The 15740-nt window shown below is 43.0% G+C and overlaps 1 protein-coding gene across 2 annotated transcripts in view; it reads right to left on the minus strand.

Annotated features, from left to right (window-relative positions):
- The window catches only part of LOC147897835 (uncharacterized), a 46936-nt gene that overhangs the window by 13354 nt on the left and 17842 nt on the right, over positions 1 to 15740 (minus strand). For both annotated transcript variants that reach the window (XM_087380835.1, XM_087380834.1), the window contains exons 6-8: positions 13178 to 13240; positions 12993 to 13058; positions 8562 to 8648 (exon numbers count right to left, since the gene is read on the minus strand). In XM_087380835.1, coding sequence (XP_087236961.1) covers positions 8562 to 8648; positions 12993 to 13058; positions 13178 to 13240 — 216 coding nt within the window. The remainder of the gene's footprint in view (positions 1 to 8561; positions 8649 to 12992; positions 13059 to 13177; positions 13241 to 15740) is intronic.

Below are 15740 nucleotides of genomic sequence, written 5' to 3' on the forward strand. Positions count from 1 at the left end.
ATTTCAGGTAGACAGGACCAGTGCAGGATTCGCAGGACCCTTGGGGCACTTTGCTAGAGACTACCCAAGGAAGTGAAAAAGACCCAAGAGGTCTTCTAGTGCAGCTCCTTCACGTACTACCACGACTACACCTCCCCAACACCCTGTACCACGCACTGCAGGACCACCAAGAGCAATAGGGCGCCCTGCTTCGCGCACCCCAGGACCACCAGGGGCAGCAGGGCGCCCAATGCCCGCAGCACACCCAATACCACGATGGAGAGCTATCAAAGCAGCTCCCTTACCTCAGGAGGAGACTTTTGATCCTTATTCAGACAAACATCTTCCAGACTCCAGAGGTGGATGTTGCTGCAGCCCCAAACACTACAGTTCCACATTAGGAGGGGCCTTTAGATCCACCAGCCCCAGTCACTTTGGTCTCTGACCCCTTGGTTTCTGACCACGAGGGGACTATAGGTACTTCTTCCCTGCAGACTGTTCCTGCCACAGTCAGGACAACCGAGAAAGTGCAAGTGCAGATGAGGGCTCCTGATTCCTCTTCACCCCAGCCACATGCCTCCTTAACCCCCAGCTCCAGTTCTGCTGATAGAGGCCTGGCAGGTCCTTCTCCTCCATCTTCCACGAGTGCAGGTCTTCTTCGCACTCCTCGGCCAGACTTGCTTATCAGGAATTCTTTTTCGACACTGGCAGATTCGGCGACTTTCATGGATGATGAGGAGTTTGTGCCCTCCACCTTAGGGGTCCCGCTCATTGGGTTTCCTTCTGACAGGGCCTCCCTTTCAGCAAGTGTGGGGATCCTTTCACCTGTTGAGTTTCATGCCCTCAGCAGGAGTGTTCCGGCCCAGGTGAAGTTGGTCTCCTCTACTAGGTCGGGTAAGCCTTTCCATCCAGCATCCTCCTATCGATGAGGATAGTCAGCTGGAACATACAAGGCCTAGGCGGAGTTCCACACCGTCGCTGTAGGCAGCTGATCCGGAACCAACTTCATCTAGGCGTCACTGGAGGTGCTATTGATATCCTTTTTATCCAAGAACACAAGCTGGATGCCAGTGATTGCTCTAAGTCTGGCAAACTGCTTTCAGGACATACCTTCTGGTCGCCTGCTATGGGCACAAGGGGAGGTACTTGCATTTCGGTCTCTCTTTCTATTCTCCCCTTGGTTGCTGGTCATGGTATTATCTCCCCTTCTAGAGCTCAATGGATCATTATTTTGATTGAAGGGCGTAAGATTGTTCTTCTCAATCTTTATGCTCCCAACAACAGAGGGGAGCGGATCTCCTTTTGGAAGGAGTTACTCTCTTGGGCCCCCATTGCAGATTCTTGGATCATTGGTGGCAACTTCAACATGGTTGAGTTGCCTTCAGACAAAAAGGGAGGCAGACAAGGTGGAGTTCATTCTTTAGAGAGGGCAGCCTGGGATGCCTCTCTCTTTCAGTTCAATGGCAGAGACACTTGGTTGGATGATGCCTTTCATATTATGCCACAGTCACTCCTGTACTCTTGGTCGAACAGGAGAATACACATGCCCATTCATGCACGGATTGATAGATTTTATGTAGACGATTGGGCACTTGACAGAGGAGGATCTGTATGCATTTCTACTGGGGATTCCACCTCATATCATTTTCCAGTGGTGTTGCCGATTCTTGAGCCTCATCGGAGAGGACACTCTGCCAGTGTCAGGATTCCATATGCTTTTTATGCAGAGGAGAGCCTCACGGAGGATATTTTACTGATTTGGGTTTCTCACATACAGGGTGGAGCTGTCCATCCATCTCAGGTAGCTGCAGCCTTATCCGGAATTAGTGACTATTATCATACAGTTGCTGATTCTAGGAGACGTGAGATTCTCAAATGTGAGATTGGTATACGCCAGCAGTTAGCGTCCCTTCAGAGGAAAGAGCAAAAGAGGCCCACAGATGCTTGGATTCAAGAGCGCCTTGCTGCAGCAAGGGCTCATTTGCAGACATTGTTGGATCAAAGAGAGCGGAGTATGCCTTTCATGCACGAGAATCCTTTTGGATTCAGATGGGTGGCAGGGTCAACAAACACTTTTTCTCTAGTCATGGGCCCAAACATAGTATAGATAGTATTTCGCAGCTTGTTGACTTAGACGGGGTGTTACAGTCAAATCCTGATGCTGTCATACGTGTAGCTTCAGATTTTTTTGCATCCCTTCTTACTGCAGATCCAGGCACACAGGCCATTAATGATGCCAGAGAGGTTATTTGGGAGTGTATCCCTATATTGGTGAAGGATGAGATGTATGTTTCTCTGGATGCACCTTTCACCAATGCAGAATTCAAGACTGCATTACTTGCTCTTCACAAGGGCAAGTGCCTAGGTTCAGATGGACTGACCCCCTCCTTTTTCATTACTTTTTGGGAGCAAATTGGTGATCACATTACATCAGCCCTACAGGGCGTGTGGGACTCTGGTGAGATGCCGGACTCACTTACAGATGGTCTCATTCATCTCATCCCAAAGGTGGGTAATAGGAATCTTGTGTCTCAATGGAGACCCATCACTCTTTTGGGCACTTTTTACAAGATTCTGGCGAAAGCCATCAGTCTGCGACTACAGGTTTTTCTTCCAGATTTGATTCATGACACGCAGACAGGGTTTGTGCATGGCAGAAGTATGAAGTTTGAAAAAGCTAGGCTCCGCAAGTTTAAAGGCAAACAAAAAGTGTATGTAAAGTTATCTCCCATATACTATGGCCCTTTCAGGGTTACAGAAAGAATAAATGAGGTTGCATACAGGTTATCATTGCCAGAGCATTGGAGGATTCACAATGCATTCCATGTGAGTCTTCTAAAGAAATTCCAAGGGCTAGAGCCTACAGAACCAGTATCAGAGGATCCACCAGAAGTGGATGAGCTGGAGGAGGTCCTTTAGCCAGCGCGAATTGTGTACCATACTGTACGCAAAGGCCCTCAGGGCAAGGAGTTTTACAAGTATCTTGTAAAATTCAAGAACTATACGGCATTAGATGCCAAGTGGATGGACGAAGACATGTTATCCGATCATCCACAGCTTTTGGATGTTTACAAGGAAGCTTTTCACTTGAGGTCAACTGAATAGAAGCCGACGGGATGTCACCACAATGTAAATATCCTAAGTCAAAGTACACTTGACCATTTATTTTATCTGCGGTTAACCAAAGAACTAAGAAGCTGACTACGGTCAGAGAGTGTTGACTTTGGTCAACGAGACTTGGCATGCGCCAAGAGGATTAACCACGGTTAATCAAGATGTGCCAACTTCGGTTGGAGAGACTTGGCTATATTTAAGGCGCCTCGACCCTTGGTCAAAGCTCCTTAATTATGATTAAGAGTGTTAACTTCGGTCAACTAGAGAATAAATACATATTTTTATATTTGTTTAGGTGTGCACATGTATTCAGTGGGGACGCCCACCGTGACTAGAATTAGTCCACAGTGTGTTATTTGCATGCAAAGCGCTAACAATTAATGGGTGCCATGGTCGTACGCTTTAATTTATTGTTGCAGGTACTAGGAAGAGTTATTTTCCTAAGCGCTATGGGAGCCTAACAAGCATCTAGGAGGCGGTTCGTGTGACCAAGTGCTTTGAAGACTCCAGAGTGGCCCTTAGTGGTATGTAATAGGACTTAGTCTAAATTTTAGACAAGTGGCATGTTGCCAATTTGAAATGAGCTTGACGCTCTTATAATTATTCATTCACGTTTTGGATTTTGTATCAGACAGCTCTACGCTGAACTCTTGTAACAGATTCTCTCTTCAAGAAATAAAATACCTTCGGGGGGGTCCAACCCGACGTGTTGTCCTGGGCCCTAGTGTCTCTGTTGAGAGAGGGAGAGAGGGAGAGCAAATGAGAGTGTCTCTGCTGTCTTTTATGAGGGAGTATTTCATTATTGTCCTATTCGATATGGGGAGTTCAAAAGATGCCATCTCCCCTCAGCTTGCCAAGACAGTGGGGTGCACCTTGGTGCCTCACGAGCTTGCAGTGGACGGGTTCACGCCCGGCTTGCGCACACACATCACGCATAAGGCCATCGAGTTCACTTTTTCAGTCCATGTTTACGCGGGATTTTATATTGACTCCTTTGATGTGGTGCGACATGATCCTCGGGATTCAGTGGTTCCGTGAGCATGTTTTGACGCCTGATTGGCGACAGGACACCTTCACGATTGTGAAAGGTTTACCTGAGCCCGCCGTGATATGCGGTGATCGGAGCATACCAGGGATTCCATTAATCTCTCATATTCAAGCAGGTCGCGCCGTCCGCAAGGGTGCCATGTGTGCACTTGTCTATGTCCACTGCTAGATCACTGCAGTTCAAGCCACTCCTCCGATGGGACAAGCAATGGAAAAGTACAATGGTATGGCATTTGATATTTTTAAATCATATTGTCATGATGCTCAGAGAAAGTGGGAGCAGTTTCTTCCGCTTGTGCGCGCCATTTTGAACGATACCTATTCTTCGAGTATTGGTCGCACACCTTATGAAGCGACGTTTGGACGACGATTTACCTCACTCCTCACCCGGATGGTGTCTCCATCTCTTGAAGCCAACAAAACCATCGAATCCATGGCAGAGATTACGAAGCCCATGAAAAGCCGCATCGCCAAAGCCCAAGCATCGTATACACGCCAAGCTAATAAATCCAGACGAGATGTCCAGTATAAAGAGGGTCAATGGGTGTATTTACGCATTATCAAGCAACGATTGAAGCAGGTGGGCAAGTGATGCCCTAAGCTGTCCTTTAGGAGCTTCGGACCATTCCCTATTATTCAAAAGATCAACGATGTCTCAATGAAGTTACGCCTACCAGACAGTTGGACTATGCACAACGTGTTCCATGTAGCTTGGTTGAAGCCATATTTTGGGCCTCCTCTTTTAGAGATTTCCGACGAGCAACAACCTGAAGTTCTTGATGAAGCCGAAGTTTTGCAGCCAAAACAGATCCTTCTTCATAAATTCAAGCATGGGTCAGGACGCAGGATCTGGGAGTTTTACACCAAGTTTCGGGATTGAGGTACCCATGAAGTAGTGTGGTTGGACGAAGATTTTTTCCAGCAGTTTTCCCAAATATTGGCGGACTACTTGGAAGCAATGAACCTACCACCAAGTTGAGGGAATGTCTTGCACCCCTGCACTTGGGTGCAAGGTGATACACTGGCTACATCGACAAGTGCATTATAGTTTCCAGATAGGAGATTTTGTCGTATGCCTGTGACCCCTTTGTGAGCCCTTGTACAAAGACAGTCAGGCACAAGCTACGTAGGTCAGTCTCTCAGCCTTAGGTCAAGTCAGTAGTCAGTTCTTGTTCACTAGTACCCACTGGAGAATAGTAGGTTAAGTGTTTCCATCTTATAGTTTAGGTCTTAGCCTAGGTTAGGAGTCCCTTTAGGGTCCCCAAAGGCTGGATAGGTAAGCAGGGAAGCAGGCTGCCCAAAAACTCCCCTGGCAAATGAGCCAGGGAGGGCTTTTTATAGGCTGGTTATAGGCCAGCCAGTCTGTAATACAGACTGAGTCAGTCTGTTTACAAACTGGGTTGGCTCAGTCCAGCGCTATAAAAGGGCCCCTTGGCTGCCCTGTTTTCTCATTCAGTTTGCTCCTGCCTTCAGTCCTCCTACAGCTCCACTTCAGCCTCCTGTGCAGCCCCTGAGATCCTCAGATCTGGCCCTGCTCTAGCCTCAGTCCCTTGGCCATTAGTTCAGCCTGATCTGAAGGTGACCACGCAGCACAACAGTCGGAGATTTGAACCAGCAAACGGAGAGAGGTTTGGACACTGTTTCCTCAGCTTTCTCAGCTCTCTTTTACAGTTTACACAGCTCACTCTCAGCTCTATGTTTCCATCATCTCTCAGTTCTCTCATTGGATCTATCACTTCTAGCTTTTCACTCTCTCACTCACGCAGTAATCCTGCATTCCGCTAGACAGCACAAGCCTCTTCCTTGCCTTGCAGAAGCGTCCTAAATTGTCAGTGTGGACAGCATCAAGGTCTCGGTATTGGTCGGCGTTGCCTCTCAGGTCTTTGGGTCTGCTATACGTGTGCACAATGAGCTCTTCAGAAGCGTGTTCCGTGCTCTCTTGAAGAGTGTTCTTTGTATTTCTCAGTTCTCCAAGTATAAAGCGAATTCTCCCCTGATTGGGGGAGGGGGCCAATCAGTTGTCGACTCTACTCTCTCTCTACCCTCATCTCCTTCCTCTCTCTATGGTAAACAACGCTCATTCCTCGCTAAAGGTTTAAAGAAGGTCTTGCTGAGAATTACACGATCAGATAACCGTTGCATGTTACAGGAGCTAGCAAGGATGAGGTCTAGATCCTGTGGTTGCATCTCTTTCAAGAAAAGCAACGCTAATCCAACAAGGCGCTTTATGCCAGGAGTAGCTTCATCTTCAAGGGAAAGTGACAGCCATGAAATTTCGAAAGCCAACATGAGAGATGTGAAGTCTTGGTCATGGTTTGCCTCATCTGGCCATACATGTCACCAAACTAGACTCATGAGCCAGAGCCATGTGGCCTAAAGTGTTTTTTTTATAACAAAAGCACAATGGTAAGCTAGTGGGTCTGACGCTATGGATTATGCAATGAATGATCTTTGGCATGGGCTATGGACCCCATTGCAAGGAAGTGAAGGGAAAAGGAAGCAATGCAAAAGGACAAATAATAGTAGATTTATTGAAAGAGCATTGCACATGCAATATTTTCTATTACATCCATTCTAGGGTGAATCAATTCTCCGTTCGTAACTCTTTGAATCCTTTGATAATCACAAGTACACATGCATTTCCTAAAAAACTATCTCGGCAAATGCCGTCCATCAACATAGAACCGTGCTCTATCTTGAGCACTCCTAATAGATTCTCACGAAATCAAATAACATCTCTTGCATGTCCAGCAATCTAGCCTAATACCTTCAAATCAACCGTCACAGAAGACCCGGGTTGATATCCCTACATGAGAACAAACGGATTGTAGGCAATAGCCGTAGGCTTAGCACTATTGTAGGAAAATTTCACCACTCGGATGTACTTCTCCCAATCAGATGGCCTCTTGGAGACATATGCCCAGAGCATATCTACCAAGACTTGATTCACCCTTCTAAGCTATGCAAAGCTCTAGGTGTTGGCAACAACATCAGAATATTCAAAATACACAAGCCAAGGTAAACCCAGAAAAGCTAAAGACGCTTTCTAAGGCCCCCCATATCATTTGTAATCGTATAGAATATAATGCTACTACATATTGGCTGCAACTCCCAATAGAATCAAAGTCCATCCAATTTTCACATAAGCCAATTAAAAGAAATGATTGTTGCTGCAAGGGACAGCATAGTCTCTAGCTCCCGCCTACATTTTGTTAGCAACCAAATTGGATCTAGATCAAATTTAGCAACAATTATATAACCATATCCATTATTGGGGGGGATAATGTTATGGCTAGAGTAAACCCTAGTTCACTTGGAGCCATCCTCGTATTCACCTAGGAATGGATATTACTTACGTGAACGTGGCTAATTACCAATTACACCAGCATCTAAGTGGAGGTTTAGGGTAAATTTGAAAAGCCCAGCTAAATATAACCATAGGAGGCTAGGGATATTTAAGTGGCTTGGCCTCCAATATTGGTTATTGATCATTGTGATGCTTGGACTCCTTACCTATGTGTTACTTTGAGCACAACACCATAGGTACTGGGAACACCGTTCCCGCTTCTAGAACGTGGGGGAACACCATTCCGTATGAAAGGGGAATCCAAAATGTGTTCCACATTCCCGAAACGCAGATTGGGTCTGAAACGACGAGGAAACACGTTTTCCCATTTTGGAAGCACATACCTGTGTAGGATTTGGCGTTCCCATGCAGGTTTTGGCATTCTTGTTCCTTCTTCCATGTGATTTGATGATGTGTCATATGCCGTCGCATTCCTGTTCCCTCTTCCACGTTCCCCCATCCCAAAACGTTCCCGTTCTGGCATCGTACATTCCCTAAACACACTCATTCTCTGCTAACTATGCACGACACCCCCAAGGTGTTCATGGTGGTGTGGGACGCAGTGGCTTCCTGTTGGTATCTCTAGCTCAAGAGGAGTTAGCTAAACCTTTGGCTCGGGGGTGTGTGCACACGTGCGCACGAGGGTAGGGGTTGACTTGGTGTTCTCTGGTTCCATGGCTAGGAGCTGAACCAGCATATGAACTCTTTCTCAGGATCTACCAAGAGTGGTTGAACGGTTTGGGGCCGTAACAATTGGTAGCCACTTTCATATAGTGGCAGGCTAGATATAGTATACACATGGACAACTCCAACTGGCCTAACTGGCAAAAGATTTACAGAAATCCACGTATGGACTAGCTGTAGCATAAGAGCCTATAACACACATGGCTTTGTTCTGCACTAGCCACCACTTCTATAACTCAAAAAACAAGTTCACAACAAAAAATCCTCTATTGACAGCATATCATTTCAGTTGTCAGCTGCATAAACCAAATTTTCCTAACAAACTCGGCATTTTCCTTCTTAAAAGGACTTAATAAATAGCAACAAAGGGCATTTTAGTCAGCATAATTACCTCAATAGCTGCATCAGAGGCCTCAAATGAATCATAGCTAATGAATCCAAAGCCCCTAGAATTTCCAGAATCTTGATCCCTCATAATCTATTGACAAAAGGGGCAGTAGTCAGCTTCAAAGAAATGTACACGTTCAATGCATATTACTGGCGATGCCTACAAGAGAGTCTACAGCAGTTTTGACAACACATATTGCATACCATTCAATTTAAAAAACTATGCCTTTGTCAAATCACGCTCTCTAGTGTGGGTGATTTGAAACTTATTATATGAGAGTTATTAAGTCATTTGATATCTCATCAATTCTATAGTTCATAAAGCACGTGATTTCAGTTAATCAGTTTATTTCGAATTCTTTGCATGCATCAAAACTGATTGAGGCAATAAGCCATCACATACACGTATGAAATAATTATTCCGTACACGTATGGTACGGCCAATCATATTGGGCTTTTTTTTTGGGGTGGGGGGGGAGGGGTTCCGAGACCTTTATGAAAACGTTTTTTCAGTTTCTTGACTTTAAAATTAATACAAGCTTGAAGTTGAAAGGTTTGTAGCTCTCTATCAATTAAATGTGTACAATGTATATTTTCCTGTTTTTTAAATAAAATTAAGCCCCATGGGCTGATCCATACTCCAATCACACTTCCGTACACGTATGCCATATGTGTATGGTGACGTGTGGGAAAAACTATGGTGGGCAGAAGGGCCCACACATGGGGCAAGAACCATGAACAGGACCAGCAGCAAAGGCTGCTCAAAGGTATGCAGGATTGGACCTGCAAGCAAGGCAGCAACAGTCTCTGCAGAGGACAGAGGCTGGTCGGGGCAGAGGAGCAGGTCATGAGCATGCAGCAGATACTGCAGTACGGGTTCGGGCCAGTCTGCAGACTGGTCGGGCATTTTGAGGGGCATTCCAGCCATATATCCCTGGGGACCTATCCATTCCAAAAAGCCCCTATTGTTGGCTGTCTAAGGCAGCAGAGAGGCTTAGGATCATCAGGAAGCTGAGTAGCACAGTTGAAGGTCAACGTACAGGGTGAAAAGCAGTACCCTGCACTTAGGGTTAACAGGTTCTCAGATTGGCTGCAGGTCCGGAGCAGCAAACAGATCTGAGGCTGGTGAAGCACTCAATCTACAGGTCTTCTTCAGGAAGAGCAGCAGTGAGGAGTGTCCATGAGCACACCACTACACAGCCCACTGAAGTTCTAGGAGAACAGCAGGCTGAGAGTGTCTTGAAGGTGCAACAAGGAGATAGGAGAATAGTCTTGGAGTCACAGGGGTCTACATCTAGGCAGCACCCTGCTGCTATATGGTGGCACAGTCCATGCCTTTGTACATGACTTACGTCCATCTTTGGGACAAAACATACTTTCTGTCTCAAGCATTGTCTGCATCTCTGTGTGTGTGTGTGTGTGTGTGTGTGTGTGTGTGTGTGTGTGTGCAGACAATAATTGAACAATTCTTAAGAGAGAGAGTAGAAAGAAGGATGATTTGCATTAGTACTTTGCGGTTTCTGGGCACACGCATTCATTATCTTCCGCTGTATGGAGCTTTGGACGGCAAGCAGCGTCCACCTCTGTTTTCTAACATGCCGTATTCCATATCCTCAGTGCTTTATTCCAAAAAAATGAACATTGCAGAATTTAAGATCCAAGGTCTCTGAATTAGAAACTATGCCATGTAAAAGCAGCCCCCCATCCCCCTACACAAAAAGGGGGGGCAACTGCAAGGATCAAGAAAACTTCAGACAAGTTCCTCAATATCGTGACCGTCACTCACAAGGTTGAAAACCATTACGTCCATCATGCATAGCAAGGACTAACTACTATCTATTACCCTATCAGCTATCTTTTCTAAGCTTCTTTTGCTTAGAAATGCTCGTTTGGGAGAGATTAAAATGAACTATAGTCTTCCCAAGTAGCTGTATCTTGAATGAAGAGAATGTGGACTGCTTTTTTGTAAGCCTTCTCCTTTAGTGCTAGCCTTTCTCTCGGACTGCTTTTTTGTAAGCCTTCTCCTTTAGTGCTAGCCTTTCTCTCGGCTGAGTCTACCTTTCACCTCCAAAGTGCTGACAGAAACACAGTATGAAGACTCTATAAATGGTCTGCATGGGTGTGGATATGTATGTGTGAGAGAATTTGTTTATACCACTACACCTACACAAATACTGAAAATGCTATGTCCACTCATGTGGTCCATACCTATATATCCAAGCTGCATGGTTGATGCCCAGTTTCAGTTATATTATATTGCATACTGATATACACCAAAAAACATTCCCATCCACTTACACCCCATTAAGGTTTCCAAAGGCAATCCTCTCAACATATATTACGTAGTGAAACCATAGTAAGCTGATTCCTTGTGAAAGACAAACAATTGCATATCAAACATAAGGTAAGCAATGATAATTGATGCCAAAAGTAGTTGTTTGCTTGAGTTCTCCATGTGAAAAGACAACAATACGATGCATACATTAGTAAGTGGGCCATCTCCTCATACATTGGATTCTTTAAATAGTTACTGTAAGGATATGGAATCCTTTCTGTATCCTCTAGGGTTTTATGAGAAGCATTAGTGAAGAATCCACTCATTAGATTTACGACCTGATTCACCTACATTACTCTTACTAGCTCTCACTTGAGAGTAGGACTAAACAACATATGATAAATAACCATCCCAACCAATCATGATCTCCAAGATCATTTCAAAGGTTTATACCACTATACCTAAGAGATATAGGTACTATGACGATGAGTACTTTCGACACAAAGCATATGTACCTTAATACTGCCCAGACCATCTCACTGAGTTATCCACATAATATACATTTACCACATAAGCTTTGAGGGGACAACTGTCACCATGAGTGATATCCAAAATACATGCTCTTTATCGACATAAAAATTGGTAAATCTTGAGAGTATCGACGATCCCAACTACTTGTTTTTCCAAAGTCATCAAACTTCAAACACGATCAAAAGAAACTGACCCAAAATATTTTTTTCTTTGAACCACACTGAAGAGTTTATCCTCAAGAATTCTCCTTAATCTGATGCACATCCAGTGCCTCATTCAAACTGAGATATATCAGATAATTGAAACAAATCATATTAAATCCATTTTCTCATAATTGATGTTATAGTGCATCTTGTCTTCCAAAGACAGGTAAACAAGTATAATTCACAAGAGAGAGATACATTCATCTGACTAGAATATGTCCAATCTTACAAATAAAATGTTTTATCAAACAAGCAAAGGAACAAAGGAAAAACGGGAGTTTGTAAGTGTCCAACATGGTAAGCAAACCAATGCTTATGTTCTCATCAGTACCCCAACATAAGCTGCCATTTGGGTTTTGAAAGATTCTGGAATCTCTTGTATAAACCCAATACTAGCAAAGCTTTAAAATCCCAACCCAAACAACAGAAAAACTTCACAACCAAAAAGAAAGATAACAAAGCAGAAAATAAGAAAGAGATATGCAAAAGAGAGAGAGAGAGAGAGAGAACCAGAGAGAATTAAATTACGTTACATATTAAAAATCAAAGAGATACTAATGCTAAAACAAGAAAACAAAGATAAACCAAGGCAAAACAAATGAAACGCCAATGCAAACGTAAGGAAATATGTTATTTTTATAAAAATAGTTTTTAATTTAAAAATATTAAAATAAGGGGGTGGGTAAAAACCAAAACTAAACAAGTACCTACGAGCAGATGACCTCCAAAAATAGAACCTAAAATGAAAATGGACTTTGAAGCTCCCCACTTTGGATTTTGATTCCACGTTCAAGGCTCCTAAACATACCCAAAGCAGAAAATCCAAAGATATAACAATTGCAATGTAAGAGACAGCAGAGTCTCTTCATCACTGTTCTTATATTATAGGCCTTTTGAAGAAATAATAGGATTAAACTAAATTGAACGATAAAGACACTCTTACTTGTGTAAACACGAAAGAACCTATAGAATTGCGAAATAATCACTCCATACTAAGCCGTATTGCAATTTTTTGAGCCCATGTGAGACATTCATATGATATTCAACATAGCATACTCAAGCGGTTGTCAGTTATCATAGATAAACTTTAAACCTAAAGAAGATTGAGTACTGCTAAGATCCAAGAAACTACAATAGCTTCCAATGGCAATATTGCGTTAAAGCCATAATTATATTGATAGAACTAGATAGCAAATAAGATTTTTTCTTTCAAGGATCAAATCTTTACCAAATGAGCCCTCAATCAACATGAATTTCAAAACAAGCACACAATGTTTTAATTGCAAGGTAATACCTAATTAAAACGTGCCATAATATAGAGTAACTAAATTTGTCCAACAAGAAGTAAAAACTCACTAACTAATCACCTGACAAACATTAGCATTTGAGCACACAAGGATAGTTTAAAGCAAAGCCTGCATATTACCTTAGGGTTTGTGACAATAACACCAAAAGCACTAAAAGTGTCGTATAGAAGCTTTTCATCCACATCCTGCTCAAAAGAATGATAGGTGATCAAGCAATACATTTGAAACCTACATAAATGGAGGAAAAACAAACTTCAAAATGCATGATATTAAAGAATTTCAAAGTTCAATACAATCAAAATACCGGATCAAGGTTTCCAATAAATAAGTTAGCTCCAACATCCAAACTCTTTTTGTCTTGCGAAGCCTGAAACACAGTTTGCCATTAGCTATCATCAAAACAACAAAAATGTAAATTTCTGAAAAAATTAAAGACTAGTGAGCTGAAGAAACAACGGAGAAAACCATGCAGAACGAAAAAGTGATATAAGCACAAAGTAGCTCATAAGCAAACAAAACGCTTCAAGTCATGCACACGTTTCTTTTGCATCAAAACACTGGCCTTGGACATCCAAATGAAAAATTGTGGTTTACATCCCTAAATTAAAAACAGGGTTGTGTGGGTGATAGTGCACACCTTGGATTTTTGCCTTTTTGTGTCAAAAAATAATGGTTGTACGTTGTCACTTGGCAATTAATGTTTTTGTCACACGTAGCTTCAAAGTTGTAAGCATTTACTCTAGTTAGTATAACTTGTGATTCGTAGGTTGTAACTATGTGTTGATTTGCTAGGAATGGTACTGGAACAAGAACATTTGAAGAAAGGGAACGCTGGCCCAAAAGAGGAGTACCTATGGCATGTTATATGATCTATCATTGGCACCACTTTAAAACTGAAATTGAAGTTTTAGAAATATAAACGATATTTTGATATATTTATATGTGACATGACACCATTGTATGACCAAAATATATATCAAAATAAGTTTTACATATCTAAAGTTGAATTTTCACTTTACACTTATGCCAATGATAGATATCCTCAAAGGTTCTCAAGGCAAGTGAGGGAAGGAGAACCGAGGGGAATGTCAAAATTTGGAAACGTCAACCATTTTAACACTGGCGCGACCCCTACCCGTGCAATCAAGATCGAACGTAGGGGAATGGCATTGCAAGAATGCCTAGAACACATTCCCCCATTTCACACCTCCACTTAGTCTTCCCCGGCATTCCCATGCACCTTAAGCATTTGCCTTGGGGGGTTGTTCCCAACTATAGCCCATGCTTGGATGTAACATCACGAATGCTATTGTAGTGCTCAATTTGTATTCAACGTTTTGTATATTTATCGTTCTTTCATATGATGAATCTTTGATTGAGTGCCCCTCTCTCAAGTTTCAAGTTCAACTTTCAAGCCATATTCCTACATGCTTTTAACTCTTTACCATAGTTGTCCATTTCCTAGGCCAACTAATATAAGGAATATATCTGGCATGTTACTCCTGCAAATGGAATAACAACCTTGAGCTTAGAACCCCAAAATGTTTCAAATCCCAAACCTCTTCATGCTAGTAAGAACGCTAACGCAAAATCGCCACATAAGCTACACAAACAATATTGTTTCTTGTCATCTTGGTTTTTATTTCTCGACAAAGAAATATAACATTTTGTTCTTTCTCAAATGAGACCTTGTTGAACTTTTCTTGATTTTTTTAAAAAAAACCTATGTTACTTCTCAAAATTAGACTTGTCAACGTTAACATGCATATTCTTCTCCTTTTTTAAAGCAATGTCTCGCCGAACCTTCAACTTCATTGAAACACATAAGATTTTTTCCGACAAAGCTTAAAATTTATAAAAAGAGCTATTACCAGCATCCCTCCGTGTAATACATTCAGCCAAACAAAGCCAACAAGAAATCTGCACAACAAGGCCAAAAAGATTTTCAGTACAGGCTCACAAAAGGAGAGGGTAAATGGAGATCTGTGCAGCACTAAAAGGAAGAGGGAGACGAGGGTTTGTTTTTTTTTTGTGGGGCCTAAGGGTTGGGTTGGGGGGCAAGTCATCCATAGGTAGAGAGGGAGGTACAGGGAGTTGGCGAAGTAGGTGATGAGGCAAGAGGCTGCTATTGGAGGCAACGAAGGTGAAAAAGTAAGCACAGTGATGGCTATAAAGCTGCCACAAGTAAGGAAGCAGCAAAGACGGCAATTAAAGGGAGTTGGAGGGTTGAAGAAGATGGCGAGATCAGGAGGAAAGGGATTGATGGAGAGATACAAACAAAGGGGGACAAAGGGATCGTTCTGAGTATAGGTGAACAAACACCCTCGTGACTTTCCAAACCTAGTGCCTGGTGATCAGTTCCGAGCCTAAATGAACACATACCTGGGGTCTCCTTCCACTCCCTCCGCCCTACTGCTCCTCGTAAACTCAGGAGAGAAAAGCTTTGAAGCTCTAATACCAATGTAAGATGCAAGAAGACTACATCACTTTCTCACTAATTGAGAAGAGAGATATACTGTGAACAAGCATAGAATAGATCACATCACTGTTTTGCACTGAGAGTTATGCAAACTACTATCTTTATTCATAATGGTTGGGCCTGGCAATCATAATTGTTGGTCCTCTTGAAGAGGGCTGATCAACTATATCTTGATGAGACTAGATCTGTAAGCTGAGGCTATGCTGACTGCTCATTGTCTATGGCTACCTGTGGGGGATGAGGGAACTGTACCCCTGAAAGGGTGGGATACGAAGAGGCTGAAGGAACTGTAGGGATGCTGCTGAAGAGGGACTGCTGCTTGCTGTTGTAGGACTGCTGTTGGCTGATCAGGGTGCTCTGCTGGAACTGATCCTGCTGCTAAGGCTGA

This window comes from Dipteris shenzhenensis, chromosome 10, assembly GCF_047967505.1.
Source record: "Dipteris shenzhenensis isolate YYH24624 ecotype China chromosome 10, Dip_SZ_1.0, whole genome shotgun sequence".
NCBI classification, from domain to species: Eukaryota; Viridiplantae; Streptophyta; class Polypodiopsida; order Gleicheniales; family Dipteridaceae; genus Dipteris; species Dipteris shenzhenensis.